This window comes from Mustela lutreola, chromosome 6 (assembly GCF_030435805.1).
Source record: "Mustela lutreola isolate mMusLut2 chromosome 6, mMusLut2.pri, whole genome shotgun sequence".
NCBI lineage: Eukaryota > Metazoa > Chordata > Mammalia > Carnivora > Mustelidae > Mustela > Mustela lutreola.
The window spans coordinates 146,925,021-146,944,179 of record NC_081295.1 but is presented as its reverse complement, the minus strand read 5'-3'; the positions used below and the strand labels follow the sequence as shown (position 1 = coordinate 146,944,179).

General features: G+C 43.8%; 1 protein-coding gene across 4 annotated transcripts in view; it reads left to right on the top strand.

Moving 5' to 3' along the window:
• The window catches only part of DTNBP1 (dystrobrevin binding protein 1), a 211,654-nt gene that overhangs the window by 132,473 nt on the left and 60,022 nt on the right, over positions 1 to 19,159 (top strand). For all 4 annotated transcript variants that reach the window (XM_059179399.1, XM_059179396.1, XM_059179398.1 and 1 more), the window contains one exon: positions 17,415 to 17,437. In XM_059179399.1, the coding sequence (XP_059035382.1) occupies positions 17,415 to 17,437 (23 nt within the window). The remainder of the gene's footprint in view (positions 1 to 17,414; positions 17,438 to 19,159) is intronic.

Genomic DNA, 19,159 nt, shown 5'->3' with positions numbered 1-19,159 from the left:
AAGAGGCTTGTGGGGTTTGAAGCTCAGCTTTGTCACACGCTGGTTGTGAGGCCTTGTGCGATTACTTGATCTCTCTTAGCCTCAGTGTCTCTGGCTGGCGGTGAGGAGGATACTGTACCCACTTCCTAGAGTTGTGAGCATTAGATGAGGTAAGAGCCATCAGGCCCAGTCAGCTCTGTAAGTGTTAGTTATACTCCCGACCATTGTCACGGGGCTGATAGGAATTGATGCAGAGGAGAATCCTGGGGGTGACAGCTTATGGGACCAGCTGTAGCATCCCAGTTCATACGTGCCACCTTGGGCAGGCTCAGGGGGTCCCTGGTAGCTGATGAGGGTGCTGAGACAGTCCAGGGTCTGCCCTGCACAGAGCAGGGAGTAGAGCCAAGGGGGGGGGGTGTCTGTGATAGGTGCAAGAAAGCAGAAGTTGTGGGATTGGAGTCGGGCTTAGGGCTAAGAACAGATTTGGAGGGAGATCAAGAAAGATCAGCTGGGCAGAGTACCCTGTGGGTTTTAAGATTATTGGCAAATTGAGTTGTTCTGGATCCAGGGTGTAGTGGTCAAGGAGGAGTGGGTTGTTGACATGGACAGGAAGTGCTAATCACTGGCATACAGGAGGTTCAAAAAAAAAAAAAAAAAGCAAAGCTAATATGTGGGTATTATAGATGATCACACTAACATCATAGTTTTCCAGAATAATGCCAAGGGATGGGTGGAGATGAAAGTGAGTATTCTGAAATTTTCGGTCAGGTCCAGGTCTAAGATCCTAGGGCTGGGTCTTAGATGTTAATGAGCCAGAAGAATCACCTGGGCAGTGTTTCAAATGCAAACTCCTGGGCTCCATGGTAGGACAGCCCCAATTGACAAGTTAATTCCAATGGTTTTGCTGTAGACTAGCCTTCCAGGCGATTCTGTCAGGGGCAGTTCAGGGAGAGACCTTTTAAGAGACAGCCAGGTGGGGGTGAGATGGGGTGGTGGGCAGGCTCTACACAGAAGAGCTTCGAAAGGAGCCCCACGGGGGCTGTGGGTAAAATTGCTTGGAGAAGTTTATAAGTATAGGAATTTTTCTGGAGGTGCTTTCTGTAAATTGCATTGGACTACAGAGATTATAGGATGGTATGTGGCAGCCTTAAGAATGGAGTCCTTTTCACAGATAGGACTTCTGAATGAGTGGGTGAGCGCTGGGACCCAAGGGCTTTCAGACTCAATCACGGGGCATAAGAGATGAACTTCCTCTCCAGAAGAGAAGAGAACAACCCAAGATACCAGAGTTCAAGATGTCAAGTTAGAGATGGTTTGGCTTGTCTGTAATTTTAAATGAAAAAGTAGGGAAATAGTCTGTTGTCAAAGTGTTAATCATGTAAAGAAGTTTATTTATAAAACAATAGGTTTCAAGGAGCACAATAGGAAGGCTTAGAATTTTGAAAGGAAACTTCTGCAGGAAATCGGGCAGCATGTGTACAAGTCTTGTGAACCCTAGAACTTACATGGTTTCCTCATCTGTAAAATGGAGATAGTACAGGACCTTGTAGGGTTATGTTAAGGATTCGGTTGGTAACGTGCTAAGAATAGCGCTCAGCACAGGGTGAATGCTGTGTCCCTTGGCCTGCACTGGCTGACCTGTATGAGAACGTGTACAGCTGGACTGAGGGGTATTCTGTATTTGTACCAGTTACGTTGTTCCGCTAGTTGAACACAGGAATCATATGAGTATCGTGGTTTTTCTATTCTATATGTGTTAATATTGATTATTTGAAAAAGGGTATCTGGTACTTTAGTATGTAAAATTCAATTTCAGATGTTTATAACCTGATTAGATAGAAAAGAGTAATAGGATTTGGAACTATGAGGTTTTATATCTTTCTTTTCTTCACTTTCACCCAGTGACTTAAATGTATTTTAATTAATGCATTATAATTTATATGTTATAAAATGAAAATTACTTTTAGTATTTGGAGAGCAGAACTGCCTGTAATTTAAGTGAAAGTCAAAATTTGTACTGAATGGGTCTTAATACGTTTCATGTAATTTAAATGACATAGGATTTGTCTTTTAAGAGATAGAATTATCTCTTAGTAGTAGAAAGAGTGTGTTTTTAAACTCAAAAGACCCAAGTCCTGGCTCTGTTGGTTACCAGTGTGGTCGCTAAGCCTTACCAATAACGTAAACAGTTGATCAACACATACTTTGTATATTTCATGTACTGTTAGCTTACAATAAGCTTCAGAAAAAAATATTACTAAGAAAATCATAGGGGAAAATACATTTATAGTATTATATTGTGTTTATCAAAGAAAAATCTGTGGATACGTGGACCCATGCCATTCAAACCTGTGTTGTTTAATGGTTAACTGATAATGAAAACAGCAGGGTTCAGTGAGAGTCTGCATATCACACAGTAGGGCTATTTCGGCCTCTGTCCTCACTGGCTCACAGAAGTCTGACAGCCAGTCTTACACCCCCTGTGCAGATTATTGGAGGGCTCATCTGAGAAATTGAGCAGCCCAAGAGAAAAGACCTGCCCATATGGACCTTTGGGGGAGTGCCCTGATGAAAGAGTGGGGTCTGCTTCGTAGCACCCCCATCCCCATGCTGAGCTCCACACTGGTGTGTGTGATTTCTAATAAGCTTCATGGTGCCTCACTCTTAAATAGAAAGGGGCAGCTGGGAAGTAATAGCCCATGGAGGAAAGCTTCCAGAGTAAAAGAGGCCAAAATAAATAGAAAATAAACAAACTAATAATAATTTTAAAAAGCACCCAGACAAATGAGAGACTGTAAGGGGAACAAAAGGAAACTTACAAACAAAAATCATAATTAATAGCCTCAGGTGTATGAGGCCACCTTCTAAGAGACCATTTTGCATTTATGAGACATGAACAGGATGCTACAGAAAAGGAATAGTAAGAGACAAGAAAGAGCTCTCAGAAATAAAACATGACAGCAGAAGTAATAAACTTCAGCTGAAGTATTGGGAGATCAGGTTTGGCCTCTATGTAAGAAAGCACAAAGATAAGAAAAGCTAAGAATGTTGAGAAAATTGCAGAATTCATTCCTGAGTCCCATATCTGACTACTAGAAGCTTCAGAAAGGGGGAGAAAGACAAATCTATTAAAGGACTAACGCAAGATAACGGTTCAGAACTGAGTGATATGAATAAGTTTGAAAGGGCCCACCAAGTACCTGACAAAATGAGTGGGAAAAATCCATTGTCAATGCATATTTTTATAAATTTCACTACACTAGGAATAGAGGTCATAAGAGTCTTCAGAAAAATCTTCATATTAAGGATCAGGAATCAAAAGGAACTTGAGAATGGTTCTAGAGCTGGGGAGTGATTCACTTTACATTTGCTGAGCAACATTTTCATCAAGTGGGAGGAAATGGTCGTTTCCAGGCGTACGGGGCTCCAATTTCGCTCCTGCGCACACCGTATCAGGAAGCCAGGAAGCCGTGGGTGGATATGCTCCACCCGCAAGGGAGTAAACCAGGGAGAAGGAAGAACGGACGGAGACTGAATTGCAGTGAGAATCCAGCCAGTGCGGAAGAGAAACAGCGGGAATGCTCAGCAGGATGGCAAAGAGAAGTCTGAAGAGGTCCAGTGAGCGATCCAGACTGGAGAAGGAAGACCTTCTGGAGGATTCCAAGAGCAATGTTCAAGGGGAAAAAATGAAACTAATGGGTTGTCTGATAAGCTTGATCGTATTCAGAGTTTTATAAGCTCTGATGGCAAGTCTTTAGTGATAGGTAAAATGGGCCAAACACAGCAACTGTTAACACTAAGGGAGAACACAGTTTCACCAGAAGAGAAAGAAAACACTGTATGACTCCGTTACAGACAGTATGTATAGGACCCTGTAATAGCTAATGTGGAGTTGGGCTGCAATTCTGATTAACTTACTGGAAAGTTGGAGAAGCTTGTAGACCATGAGGGAGGGATTGAAGAAAGCTCACCTCGGGCTTCCACAGCAGGAGATCAATATGTGGTATTTAAAATAGAAAAAAATGAATATCGCTGTTGGCATACTGTTTAGAAAAAATGGAAGTAAATACCAGAAATAGCCAAAAGAATGGAATGTAGTTTCTTGTGAAAAGCAGGGCAGGAAGGTGGAGAGAGCTGGGAGGGAACTCTGATCCTCCTCATGGATAAAGCGTGTGGGCACTAGTTGACTTAAGGAATGTACGTGTGTCATTTTGATAAATACAGAAACTGAATTTAAAAACACTCTAGAAGGACGCCTGGGTGGCTCAGTCTGTTAAGCTACTGCCTTTGGCTCGGGTCATGATCCCAGGGTCTTGGGATCGAGTTCCGCTTTTGGCTCCTTGCTCAGCGGAGAGCCTTCTCTCTCTGCCTCTGCCTGCTCGTGCTCGCTCTCTCTCCCTCTGATAAATAAATAAATAAATAAAATCTTTAAAAAAAAAAATAGACTGAGAAGCATTGCCACTGACAAAACCTTCTATGATCACGTAAGTTCCAAAAGCACTCCATCCTATATTTGCCTCGTGGAGTTTTGTAGGACATGTCAGTGCCTTCAGAGTGCTGGGAATTCCTGTAGTAAAGAAATTTGTTTGACCCTCACAGCTTGCTTGTTCCCAAACCAGTCTGTGTGTAATACATGTTAAAATGCCATGACTTGGTATTCTCTGTATAGCACCATCTGAAAAATTTTCAAATACTGGTTCCCCAAATTATTTGATTGCACAGGGAAGACTTTCTTAAAAATAAACCTCCTACCTTTTTAACAAGATGCCCTACAATCTGAACTGATGACTTTTCTTGCTCTAAAGAAGATAACAAAAGATTGGTAACAAAAGATTGGCTAGGGTGTGTGTGTGTGTGTGTATGTTAAAACTTCTGCACGCTGGGGCGCCTGGATGGCCCCCCCCCTTGAGATTTATTTATTTATTTATTTATTTATTTGAGAGAAAAGGGGGGTTACATATGTGTAACAAAGTATAATTTCTTTTCTTTCTTTTTAAAGATTTATTCACTTATTTTAGAGAGAACGAGTAGGGGGCAGAGGGAGAGAGAGGATCCCAAGCCGAATTCACACTGGGCATAGAGTCCGACCTCATGACTCTGCTAGCAGGACCTGAGCCAAACCAAGAGTCGGATGTTTAGCTGACTATGCCACGCAGGTGCTCCTGTAATAAAGTATAATTTCTGGTGATTATGTAGGATTTGAAGAAAATAAAACAGGATAATGTTCTCGTGGTAAGGTGGTGCAGGAAGCTGCTATCATCAGGGTGAGCGGGGAAGGGCCTTCTGAGAAAGTCCACGAGAGCCAGGACCTGAATGGGAGGGCAGCCATGTACGGATCTAGCATGACACAGTTCCACGCAGAAGGAAGAAGAGGGACAAAAAGCCTGAGTCATGGGGCACCTGGGTGCTTGGTGAACCACCACCAGTTGGTGAAGCATCTGCCATGGTTCAGGTCATGATCCCAGGGTCCTGGGATCGAGCCCCACATCGGGCTCCCTGCTCAGTGGGGAGCCTGCTTCTCCCTCTGCCTCTGCCTGCTGCTCCCCCTGCTTGCTCTATCTCTCTCTGTCAAATAAATAGATAAAATCTTAAAAAAAAAAAAACACACAAAAACAAAAACTGAATCATGAGCCCTGTGAGAGAATGGAGAACTGGAGAATCCCAGCCTTCTGAATTTTTCATCTTTCCACCGTTATGTTCCTTAGCATGCGTACTAAGATCCTTTCACAGTAATTATCCTTAAAACCATACGTAAGTGTGTAACTTTATTAAAATATTTCTTATTTCCAAATTTCGGGATCCTTTGTTTTCTTCAGCGTGCAGCATACTGTCAGAATTTCTCTGAAAATAGCTGCATCTTGAAGAAGACAGTGATTTTAGTGATTCCACTTAATTATAAATGACTCATAATTTTCACAGTCCTCTGTTGGCCTTGAAATCTGCTCAGCGACATACAAAACATTTTTTTCACTGGTTCAGACTTTGGAACTGGGTTTATCTCTTAGAAACTCTTGTTGGGTCGGGTGGGGGAGGGTCACTGCTTCTGTTGAGGTCTAGTGATCACGCATATCTTGAGAAAGTTACTCCTTTTACTTTCTGTGTGACAGGTAATGCTAAGAAACTGTGCTTTCTCTTTGTTCTTTGGTAACACGTAGACTGCAGACGAAGTTTCAGAAATCTTCGAAGCTGAGTGTAAGAGATTTATTTGAGATGGTACGACATACCTTTAGTAGAAGTTGACCAGTTCATGTTCCAGAGAATAATCTGCCAAGCTCCTGAACTTCCAGAAATGACCATCCAAACTAACCTAGAAAAGGAGTGGGCCTCAGGTCTGAGCTGTATTTCCCATACCTGAAAGTTGGGGATGGTGGTGGCGGGAGGCTTGGCAGGAGTGTAGCACACAGGTCTGGCTTTGCTGAAAATAGAACAGAGGAAACCAGTGGCATTCTACAGGGTGAAGATGGTTCTGGAACCAGAGGAGAAGGTCCTGAGTACCTCATCCGGAAAAGTTGGGCAGACGGTGGACAACCAGTTTCTGAGGTTTTGCAGCAGAGTCTGGTTCGGAATGGAAAGTGGATCAGGAGGATGTTCCTCAGGCAGTGCTCTGACAAAAAGGGCGTGGACGTATCTACCCAGGATGGAGTATTAGGGACCAGATTTACTTTCCCACCTGATACAGCCCCAAAGCAGACAAAACAATGCTTCTTATGACCCTGGACATGAGGCAGAGAAGAGAAGTGATCCTTGATGGACAGGAAACAGGTGCAGTGAAACCTTTTCTTGCCCCTTCATTCTGCCTCGAGAGAATTTCCAGGCTACAGAGCAGGGCGGGGGACCCAGGAAGAGCCTGGCACATTCTGAGTCGAAGAAACAGAGCTGGGAGTCCGGGAGTCCGAGGCAGCCAGGGTTTATAGGACACGGTGCTAGAGAGGAGAGGGCTGCACAGAGAGGATCCCGGAAATCCGCCAAGGGTTCCCCTTCAATATCCAGCAGTGTGTTCCTAATGCACGTGAGGAGACTCCCAGAGGCAGGAGGGGGGGAAGGCAAAGCTAACAGTTGCTGTTGCTTACGCTGTGCCTGTTCTCAACAGCCCTCCTGGAAAATGTTGTAATTCATGGGACGCTGGGAAGAGCACTCAGGAAAGTGTTCTCTCAGTAGGGGGTATAATTAGCCCGAGACGAGTCCTGCTCCAGACCTGTTTAACAAATCATAAAAGCAGTCATCAAAAGGACCAGATTGTTTCCAAGGAAATTAACTCCCAAAACAGAGCTCAAGAATATTTGTAGGAGGAGGACATGAATATCTAGCACCCAAAAGATAAATCACGATGTGTAGCATCTGATTAAAGATTACTCAGCAATATGGTGAGTGCTGTGAAGTGGTGATTCAGAGACCTGTACCCCTGGGGATAAAAATATATGTTTATAAAAAATAAAAAATTAAAAAAAAAAAACATAACTCAGCAAACATGGAGATAACCAGTCAATCAAAAGCAACTCAGAACTGGTATGGGTGTTAGCATTAGCAGACAAGGACACTAAAACCAGTTATTGAAACTACTCTCTAAGTTCAAAATATTAAGTGGACACATGGATGATGAAAAAAGGCCCAAACCTGTTTCTCCATTTTTCTACATTTTACTTCCTCCTTCTCTATTAGATGCTAGTTTTAGGTGGTTCCCAGGTGGTTAACTGATAGTAAATTATTGTATTTATTACGCTATAGTAATCACACCTGCTAAGCCAGTGACCTCTTGCTAGGAGGCTGTGAATTTATGGGGTTCATGAATTTGTAATCAGATCTTACATCTTCTTTCAAAATGAAATCTAAGCTTATGAGTTGGCAGGGAATCCAACAGATTCCTATTCTGAAGTGTCAGAGAATAAATCTTGACAGTTTCAGACTTTATACATAGTCACAAGAACAGATGTAGCTAGAATATTTTCACAGGTTATTAGATCCTCGGGTTGACAGTAAATATAGTTCAGGACTGATATTTAAGTTCTTCAAGCTTTATTTTGAACAACGAGTATCTGTTTGCCATCAACATTAAAAACGCATGTTCCGTCTTGCTGCTTTAAAAATAGTATTTCTCTGGTTGGTTTACAGTACTCTTTTCCCAAACTTTTTCTTCCAGTTGTGTAAATGTGGTTCTGTATGCTCATCAAGATGTTTGTTTGGACAGAGACAGTAAACACGTAAAATGTATATTTACATTTGAAAGTGGTCAAGACTTAAAAATATAGCAACCTTGAGAAAGGTTTACTGAAATTCGGACAAACATAATTATGATTATCCTGGGTTTACAAAAAAAAAAAGATTATCCTTTTTCTGAAGATAGATTGGTTATAGCTTCTGCGTAGTCATTTACAGAGCATGTAATAACTGTCAGTGTTCTCGAATCAGCTTGTTAAATTCGGGATCGTAATTTCCATCTTACATGGCCTGATACCGTTTTGGAATTTGTTGCTCTTTTTTCTGAGTTGCTTTCTAAAGTAGGCAACCGGTTACTGTAGTCTTCAGGTGAGCATGGCCAAAACATGGCACGACCCTCTGCTTTGCTCCTCCGACATTCTTGGTGGATTCTAGAGATGGGACAGGCAGAGACCTGCTCAGCAGCCTGTCCTACCTGCTCGCCCTATGGTCAGTGGCCGGAAAAATCATCGCAAAGGCAGCAACAAGAAAGGGAGTGCTCCTCCTCTCCCACACGCGTTCCTCCAGGGCGGTGCGCTCTAGCGTGGCTATATTGGCCCCGTCTCTCTGTGGTCTCGCTTCCTACCTGCGTTCTGCCATTTCCGGTCTTTGTTCTGGCTCAGAAAATTGGCACCATCCGTGTTTCAGAGGACATTCAGTCGTTAGCTACTGGAGAGGTTTGATCCTGGATTTCAAAGGACATTCTCCCCCAAAGTGAGCAACGCTTTCCTTTCTCTCTGGAAGTTCCATGGCATGTTTTGTTCATGATGAATTCTTCTCATTATACTGATGGCAGAGAAGTGCTTTACTGTCATAGTGAGCAGCACATTACTTCTTAGAGGAGGAGAAAATAGAAGCTGATAATACATAACTCTCGAGGATGAACTCAGATGAGAATTTATCGCTTGATACCAGTATTCTGTGCTTTTATATGGTTTTAAAAACAAAGCATCCCGTAAAATTATGAAATAAAATTGGACCGACTCAAGGAAAGTTCAAACAATATTTACCCTATAAGCAAACTTTTAAGAAGATTCATTCATTCAAATGAATGGACAAGATGCTTGGCACACTAAAGTCAAAATATTGGTAGAGAAAGAAAATTGAATAAACATTGTATAACATGAAGACCATAATAGAGACACAATCTATGATGTACTTTGAATGTTTAATTTGTATTTTTTTTTCCTTAGTTTTTAGGGAACCGAGTCCATTGACCTGTAAATCCCTATTTATCTGACTTCTTGAAGCTGTCCATTCTTGACTTCTACAATACTAGCATCCTTTCGGTTTCCTTCAGAGGCGCTTGAATGTTGGTATTCTCTTGGCCGTCGCCTCCTCCCATTCTGCATAGCCTCCCGCAGCAGTCCTGCCCTCTCCTTGGCTCACCCGCCCCCCATGTGGTGACCACGATCAAATCACTGCCTTCGGTTCGGGTCTGTCTTCTGCCCACAGAATCAGCTGCCATCTGGACAGCCTTACTTGGACATCTCAACAGACGCCTGCCCCAAATTACACTCCACAGCCACACTTGACCTTTCCTTGTCTCAGGAAGGCCCTGCCGTCTACAGATCTACCCATTCCACAAACGTGGGAGTCGCCATAATCCCTGTCCCTTCCCCCCAGCCTGCCGGCTCCGCTCCGTTCCCAGTCCGGGCCAGTCCCGTATCCTTGAATCTGTTCTCGCCTTTCTGTCCTCACGGGTCCTTTCTAGCTCAGTCGTGTGCAGCCTCAGTTCCGGTGACAGCCCCCTCATTAATCTTCCCGTCGGAAATCATGTCCCCCAACCACTTACGTTACTGTCCTTGCTTTTTTTTACCCCCCCTAAAATACAGTTATGATTAAGACTCCTCACCATCTTCAAGATAAACACTAAGTTATGGTGATTGGGTTACTTAGGTAACGGTAACATTTATTTAGCATTTACTGTGCTTAAAAACCGTAGTCTAAATTAACTCAAGAGAATTCTCCTAATGCCTGTCTGACGGGGCATGCTCTCCTTGTTACCAGCGAGGAAAATCGGACCGGGGAGATGAATTCACCAGCAGCTGCAGAGCCAGGAAGTGGCATTGCGACACCAGACCAGTGTCTCTCGGACTTCCAAGTCTGTCCGTACCCTTTATATTATATCCGCGCCCCACAGAGCTGTGCACACTCTGGGGTGGGATGCTGGGGCGTAGGAAGACCATCTTGCTTCTCTCAGAGCTCTGATCACTTCAGCTCTCGTGACTGCTAATTATAAAAATGAGCTAGCAGGGTTTTTCCATCATGGTACCACTGGATCACAGACACGTCTGAATGTGGGATGCATGATTTTTTTCCTTTAATCTACCTTCTACCCCATCGGCCACATACTCCCCACGCCTGTGGGGACGTCGGGTTTCAGGCGGCAATCACGTGGTTGTATGATGCTGAGAAACAGCAGACTACTGCCTTGGTCGTAATGAATGACAGAGCAGGCTTTTTTAGGAAACTGGCTGGCCAATTAAAAATTTTGAATTAAAAAAAAATCAATAATGCAAAGGTATTAGAATTCTTTCACTTCTTTCAATATTTAGAAATTAGTTACCATGGCTTAGTAACTGGACACTTTTCAGTACATCAGTGAGAATAAACATGTTTAATAGGTCTTGTGAAACTCACGAGACATCTTCAAGGGCATGCTAGGTTTTCACTGTAGGTTCACATCAGTGATGATGGCTTTCAATTTTAGTTTCATCGGTTTCCTAAAAAGGAATGTGCTTTCACAGAGATGAGTGGACCCGGATGTGGCCCCGAAATGTGGGGGTGCATCTGGGTTTTATATACATGACTTGTATCCAGTAGACTAGGGCGCTTACTTTAAGTACTTTCTGGTGGGGCTGAACTCTCAGGTGGGCCACAGCTTGCGTTTACAGAGGGTGTGTGTCCTTGAACTCCGTTCGGGGTGCCACAGATCGCACACGCTTGGAGTCCGAGAGGGGCACAGATTTTGTTCCCAGTCCTGTCTCTTATTAACTGGGTAGGCTTTGATCCACAAGCCCCTTTTCCTTCACTGGGTAGGTGTTCTGTGGTAAGAACTCGCTGAATAGTCCTTCCTTCAGCCTTCGTATCCTGCTTCCTTCAACCACAGGCGTCCCTCTCCAGCTCAGAGGGATTTGCATGGAAAACAGGCCTAGGGAAGTCATCTTCTTGCAAGTTTGGAGGGAATTTAATCTGTATGTAACTTAGTTGCTACCAACCAGCTGATTTCCTAGACCTTCATTCTCTTTGGAGGGAAGGGCATTTTTTAAAGTTCCAAATCCTTGTTACCATATTGTTCAGATTCTTTTCCTTTTTAAAGGCCAATGTTCTAGGATCTTATCATTTCATTATTTTTTTTTTTTAGGCTGTACTTTGCCAAAGTAGAAATATATGAAACTGTTGTTAAAAGCATTATAAATACGGCCTTAGTGCAGGTTTTTTTTTTTTTTTTTTTTTTTGAACTAGCTGCTTTTTCAAAGGTTTCATTTTACAGGTAATGTTAAAAATTGTTTTGTTCTGCAACACATCCCCTGGGCAGGATCTGTGTAAGGAGTAAATGGCAACAGGGATTTCAAAGATACAGATGGTTTTGAGAAAATTCACCACAAGCTAGAAGGCCAGCTCTCCCTCCCCACCCCCACCCCCACCTTCTGCCCTGTCAACCCCAAAGCCACCAAGCCTGTAAGGATACGCGTTTTCATGACTGTAGGGTGAGAGGAACGACAGATTTGATGGTGAGTGGTCAGTGGGCCGTTTTGAAAGAGGTCGCGTGAGATCTTTCCCTTGGACAGTTCGTCATGGTGACAGATTCCGTCCATCCGCCATAGCAAAGGGAACGCCCTTCAAGTCTGTTCTAACCAAAAAATACCCCTTTTCATTCTTTAAAAAAAAAAAAAAATCCCCTGAATATTTTCAAATGTGAAGAAAAACGTTAGAGTTGCTGTTGCAGTTGGCTTTTTGAACGTGGTGGCTGGTCACACAGCATCGTTGTGGTAGCTTCCGGTCCCGGATTCATCCTCGGGGAAGCCGTTAGTATTGGGGGTTTGCTCTGTCCCTGAGATGCGTGTCTTTATGGACACAGTCGTCCGGTGGTTCCAGTCTGTTAGGTTTGCATCCGCGAGTCTGATGTAGTTCATTTTTATACATATACAGATTTAAGACACTTTCTGGAACATTCCACAGACTTATTTATTAGTATGATGCTTTTGTTCTTTTTATTCTGCCCTTGTAACTCAACCCCTGTAGAGAAGATGATTACATAGCACTTCCATCCTTTGGAAATATTATTAGATTTTGCGTCTGGTGTTATTTGTTGAATGTTTTAGTTTCAGGGTTCGTTAGGCTGAATTTGTAAAGGCAGTTGCTGAACCGAGAAAATTTTAAAATATGGTAAAACGTAAGAGAGTATTTCAGTTCTTTCTACTTATTTGATCTTCTGAAAATGCCATTAAACTATGAAAAATAAGAGACTCAAATTTTTGGAAATGAAAGTGGCAAACAATACTATGTGATACTATGTGACCAGACTTTTTCATGAAGAATAAAATTCTCAGGGCGCCTGGGTGGCTCAGTCGGTTAAGCATCTGGCTTCAGCTCAGGTCGTGATCCCAGGGTCCTGGGCTGGAGCCCCGCATTGGGCTCCCTACTCAGGCTCTCTGCTTCTCCCCTCTGCGCCTCCCCACTGCTCATGGTCTCTTTTACTCTCTCTCAAATGAATAAATAAAATCTTTAAAAAGAAAATAAAATTCTCTATAGTTACAGCAGGGGCTTCCTTGAAGAAGCAGATCTTAGTTATTCCTTGATTTTTCTGAGCGTTGGTTGGGTCTAACTGTGCACGCGTATGATCACGGTGGATGACACAGGCTTTCTGCACATCAGGAGCTCGGCAGCGTCATTGTAGAGATGATGTCTGTCCGGAAATAGCCACATCACAGGGCAGCACGTGAGGTTTTCTAACACAGAGAGAGTTAAGCACCCTAGGAATTTAGATAAGGAGAGATCGCCAATTAGGTGTCAGAGATGAACTTGAAAACTGTTCCACATGGATCCTTATCATTTCTGTGTCTGATAGAGTTTGGAGAGTGACCAGAACGTAAAACACCTGCTGAACCTGTGCCTTTCATTTGGTTAACTGAGAGAGTGACATAATGGCTAAGAGTAAAACATCTGCCATGTCCTCAGTAAGTGTTAACCATCATCCTTCAAAACTCAGTCCTGTCCAGAAAGCCTTTGCTACAAAGCAAGGTGCACGAGCTGCTCCCTCCTCTTTATTCCTAGAGAAGCCTCAGCCTATCATTACCGGAGCGCTCCCCTGTAGGAAAGATTTCCGATTGTCATCGTACTTCTCTGTCTCCCCAACCGGAGGCCCTTAAGGTTATGAGACATGCACATTCGAACCCAAGCATTATTCCTAGAGTCCAAGACGCAGTAAATTTATGTTGAATGAATAATTGAGCACAACAAAGGTTACCTTCAGTATAAGAAAATGGGTATAAGGCTGATAACAGTGAGCATGGGGAGAAATGGATGAGCTCAGGATGTGTTTTGAGGTAGAAGTGACAGGGTTTCTTGACAGACGGAATGTGAAGAAGGAAGGAACGGATAAAGCAAACTTGAGGAACTTGGTAATGCCGTTAGCTGACGCACAGGAGCCTGGGGAACAAGAGGCCGTCTTGCACACGCTGTTCAAGAAGCTGACGCCGCTTGAGTGCAGCTCTCAAACAGGCGGGCGTGTGTGAGTCCGGAGCTCAGAGAAGAGATCAAGATAAGAGACGGAGCTCGAGAAATCAGCCTATAGCTGGTATTCAGAGCTACGTGGCTGGCTGAAATGGCCTTGTGAGAGAATGTAAGTGAAGGAGAGAGAGCCCCAAGCCAGTCTTGCCGCGAGCACTCCAGTGTCACGGTCAGAGAGAGGTGGAGAGGCTAGCAAAAGAATCCAAGAAAGCAAACGCTAGAGGAAGCTTTCTCGGGGAGATTGCCGATTGGGCCAAATGCTGCCGAGGGATTCAGAGGAGCCGTGAGGAGTGATCATTGCACTGGGCAACATGTGATTGTTGGTGACCTTGACTCCGCCGGGGGTGGGGTCTGGAAGCCAAGTTGGAATCCGTCCAAGACTGGGAAGTCAGGGAGTAGAAATCTGCAGGAGCTGGATTTTCGGGGCGCCTGCGCGGGGTGGGCATCCTGTCTTTCTGCATCACCAGATGATTTCATCAGATTCCAGACTGGACTCCTGCACTGCTTTCCTCTTTCCGAGCGTTCATTGCTCATGGACTCCCTCCCTCCAGGGGTCCGGACCAGAACCCTCAGCGGTCAGTGTCCCCTTCCCTTTCCTCTGCTTATTCCGGTGGGATCAGTTGCCAGGACTGTCGAGTCCTCTCCACGGCATTTTGCAAACCCGACTCCTCCTGTCCATCGCCCTCGCCAGTTCTTGCTCTTCCCAGGCAGCAATTAGCTCTTCTTCAAACTCCTCTGTAGCTTCCCGAGTTCTCCCTGCTTTGATTCTCCCCCTTGTCAGTGGATCTATCCATCACAGCCAGAATGTTCTTCTAAAACACAGCTTTGCTCCTGCGATTCTGCTAAAAATAAAACCAGATCCTTTTAGCCTGGCACTCAGAACCCTCTACCTTTTTAACCTCGTCTCCCACACCTTTCTCTCTGTTCAGCCCGCTGCTCTCCAGTGTTCGCTCTAGCCTCGGTCTGTAACCTGCATCCTCTGACCTGCACCTGCGTGCCTTCGCGCTCACTGTTGCGTCTGCTTGACACACCTGGCCCTCGCTCCTCTCCTGTCGTCTGTACCTCCAGATGCTTGTAACCCCTCAGAGACGCGCCGTCCGCCCAAAGAACCTGCAGATTCCCAGCCTGTCAGTGCCCCTGCTTCACCCAGTTCTTACTCAATCTGCTCAGAGTTCCCCGACGCGGATCTCTCCCTTACCCCACAGCTGTCCTTCCCTTCGCTACCTCAGCCAGGCTTCCTTTTTAGGAAGTGGAGACAGGAATGATTCCCTGCCTGGAAGTTTCTCGAAGATTTTACTAACGGTGTGGGTTCCGTCAATAGAGGACACCTGGGGAGCCGCTCAGCTGCTCCCATTTCTCAGTGGGCACCTTCCCATTAAGGGGCCGGGGCAGCCCAAAGGTGGAGAAGCAAGCGTGCCTCTCTCTTAAGAGGCGACTGTCCCCCACCTGGCAGCCACCCAGCAGTGAAACAGACTCTGGATCAGTTGTCTGGCTTTTAGCTGTGGGGATTTGGGGGTGGGAGTGGGGAAGATGTCTCTGAAATTGTGACTCTGTGAGTCCCGGCTTTTTAAAACAGAAGGTGCCTTTTGGGAATTTTGCTCACGAAATGTTCTAGAAGCTTCTCATCAGAAAAGAATTGCTCATTAATATGGAGCTGAAGGCTCTGTCATCTCGTGCACCCAGCAGGGGGCTTGGGGACTTGCTCCAGGGAGGGCATCCGTGGGAAGCACATCGAAGGTGTCTTTATAAGATGCTTTCTGATGACCCTGTTGCCTCTCAGTTAGGTATTCTCGGTTTCATCCCAGTCTTAGGAGGTAAAGTTAAGTTTTAGGCACATTTAACTTGTACCTAATTAATCTTCCAAGAATGAAGTGGGGCTGTTGGCTGAAGGGAAACAGTTGCATTTTGTTTTTCAAGGTGGGATTGAAAATAAACCATGTTTCTGGAGCGTTGTTACGAGGAGTCGGTGTTTTCAGAAAAGAGGAAAGAAGTGCCTCTCTGATTTTAGAGCCTTCCTTTGGCTGTGACAAGAGTATTATGTGTTTGGCCTTCCAGCAGGCAGATTGCCCGTCCCCTCCACCAGCTGGTAATTGTAGTCGACTATTTTGGAACACGAGGGGTATCGTAATTAGTGGTGTGGAGTACAGACTGGTGAGTTCAGAATAGCCCTCCGTGCTTAGTAAAACCTAGAGTGCAAATAAGAGATAAATGTCTCCTATTTTGAGTGTGATAATAAGCTTTTCCTAAATAAACTCACCTCCTCGACAGTACTTATCACCACCAAGAGAGGGACAATCTCATTCCAAAATTACGAAGGAAAAACCTGAAAACCACTTCCTTTGACTTCTTGGTCGAAAATGTTCTGTTTCACGATTGTTCATCTATTTTCTGCTGCTGTGCATGTCCCCGGGAAACCTGGTATCTCGGGATCCTTAATTGATACTGACAAAATGACAAACCAGAGCGGGTCCTCCAGGCGTGGCCCTTTTGTGTCAGGATGAGTTGCGGACCTCAGTCTTTTGATAACGTGCTTTCCTCTTTCACTTAAAAGGGGCGATAACTGTTCGTATTCTGGATGATTTGTAGCCAAAGATCTTAAAAATCTGTTATTTAATATTGAGCGAGTTGTTAGGTGCTTTTATAAACTGATTCTTATGTATACGAGATGGTTCATAGCTGGTATTAAAATGCTTTTTATTTTTTCTAAGTGTTTTCTTTCAATTCTGGTTGAATTTTTTTTAACCCATTAATAAAGTAATAGCAGAAAACCTGAAAATAGTGGGATGCCTGGGTGGCTTAGTGGGTTAAAGCCTCTGCCTTCGGCTCAGGTCATGATCCCAGGGTTCTGGGATTGAGCCCCACATCCTGCTCTCTGCTCAGCAGGGAGCCTGCTTTCTCCTCTCTCTCTGCCTGCCTCTCTGCCTACTTGTGATCTCTGTCAAATAAATAAATGAAATCTTTAAAAACAAAAAACTGAAAATAGTTGCTTTAGACTAATTTTATTGATAATTTCAGTAAAGCATAGGGGAACGTCCAGAAACACCACTCTGGGCTTTTTAAGTATATTTTCATTATGATCAAAGAGCAGGGCTTTTTAAAGTATATTTGTCTTATAATCTAAGAGCAGTTTACATTGGAAACAGATGATTTTAAAATTTACATTTTCTTAACAGACAAAAAAAAAACCCAGACTCTTACATACAGAGAACTGGTTGTTGGCAGAGGGGCGGGGAGTGGCGGGACGGGGGGAAATAGATGCAGAGGTTGGAGAGGTACAAATTTCCAGTTATAAAATAAAGAATTCACAGAGATGGAAATAGGGAATATAATCCATAATATTGTAATAATGTTGTTTGGTGACGGATGTGATGGCATTTTTTGTGGTGAGCCCTGAGCAGTGTATAGAATTGTTGACTCACTTATGTTGCACACCTGAAACCTATGTAACACTGTCATTATACTTCAAATAAACAAATAAAATTTACATTTTCTTTTTTCTTCTACAGGAAGGAACTCGAAACCTTCAAAGGTAATTTTGTGTTTAATTCTTCACTTTAAAGTAAATGAGAGTTAATCGATGTCAGATGTTCTCTCATGATGATGAACTCATTCCTTTTTCTTTGAATCAGTTTACATAAAAAAAAAAAAAAGTTTACTTAATCCTGTTTTTGTAAGTTTTATTTAATCACCAGTGGTTTTGATAGCCTCTTTGAGCTGGAACACATATCCCAAGTGAGAGTTTCTGCTGATGACCATGGCAAGTAATACGTAAGGATGGCCTCAACCTACTTGGAGGTTGTTGCGAATCCCAGTTTGACAAGATTCTGGTTTCTCGTGTGCACAGTCTGGGCCACGTGGAGAGGGCATGGTGATAGAGAGATGAGCCCCTGTGATCGATTGATTTTGGAAGGTCACCTGACCTTCCAAACTGTGTTCCGTCCTGGGTCCTGCCCTGCCACTGTCTTGTAACTTTGGATAAGTCTCTCGCCTTATTCAGGCTCGGTCTCTCCATCTGTAAGATAAGAAGCTCGGGGAACTATATCCTGAGATACCAAAAGCACCCCGCTTTGCCTTTTCATCTTAGGGAATTCCCTTTTGAAGGTGGGACACTGGAAAAATAACTCCAGGTCATGTTGACCCTTGCTGGTCATGGCGCAGCACTAGTGCAAAATAGAGGAAACCACAAACTCTCCAGCAGCTCCGAGCCCTTCCAACGTGCTGCTTTTCAGTTACCGATGAGCAGGTGCACAGAGAAGGCAGCGTTCTCCAACAGACTCATCCCAGCAACTAGGAGGCTCTGAATTACTGCCTCTTACAGTACACATGAAACCAGTTTTATGCTTATTGTATTTCACATATGAGCTAGCACTGACTAAGATTGACTGAATGAGTACGTTTTTCTAGTTTATCATTTACATCTGACTCGTTTGTGCGTACGGTCTGTTTAGCTGTTTTGGGAAAATGACTGACCTTCAAGATAAAAGGTAGAAAATCTATTCCTACTGTGACTCTAATTGAACAGGCTTGTTTTGGCTGGATTTCTGTTTGACTGACTACGGTTACAGTAAAGTGGCTGAGGTCGTGGCCGGTTTGTTGAGGGTAATGCTAAGTATCGTGTGATAGAACGTGTTCTCGTGGTTATCATTATTTCTCATCAATTTGTGCACCAGGACTCATGGATGTTATTTTCCATCCATGGTTGAAAATAAGAATGAAATCCTCATAAAATGTACATTTCCATCTCATTCTTTCTCTTGTAGGCTAGCATGTTATATAACATTAGGAGGCGGGGGCGGGGGAAGCGATCAAGTTAATATTGAAAGACAGGCAGGGACGCAGATGATGCACATGTCAGCTTCACTTGCATCTCAGACTGGGGCCTTTTTTTTTTTTTTTTTGGTATGACAATATTCACAGTGAAAGAAGAGACCAGCCATTTCCAAAACATTAGGTAGTGTGATATCGTACCCAAGAGAATCATTCAGTTTATGCCGACATTTCTACATTTATACACACGTGCCTAATTATGGTATGGCCTGTACCAGCGTATCCAGCCCACCCACGGGACAAAGAGAGCTCTCATATTTGAACAAACCATAAACTGATCATTGCATCATATCAAAATTTTTTAGTACCAATATTCATTGAAAATTCTGTCCTCCTGAGTGTTTTGCTAATATTTCAAAAGCATGAGTAGCACATAATTAAAAAGAAGTGTAACTGTTCTTCCAAGAAAAAACGTGGAGGAAAA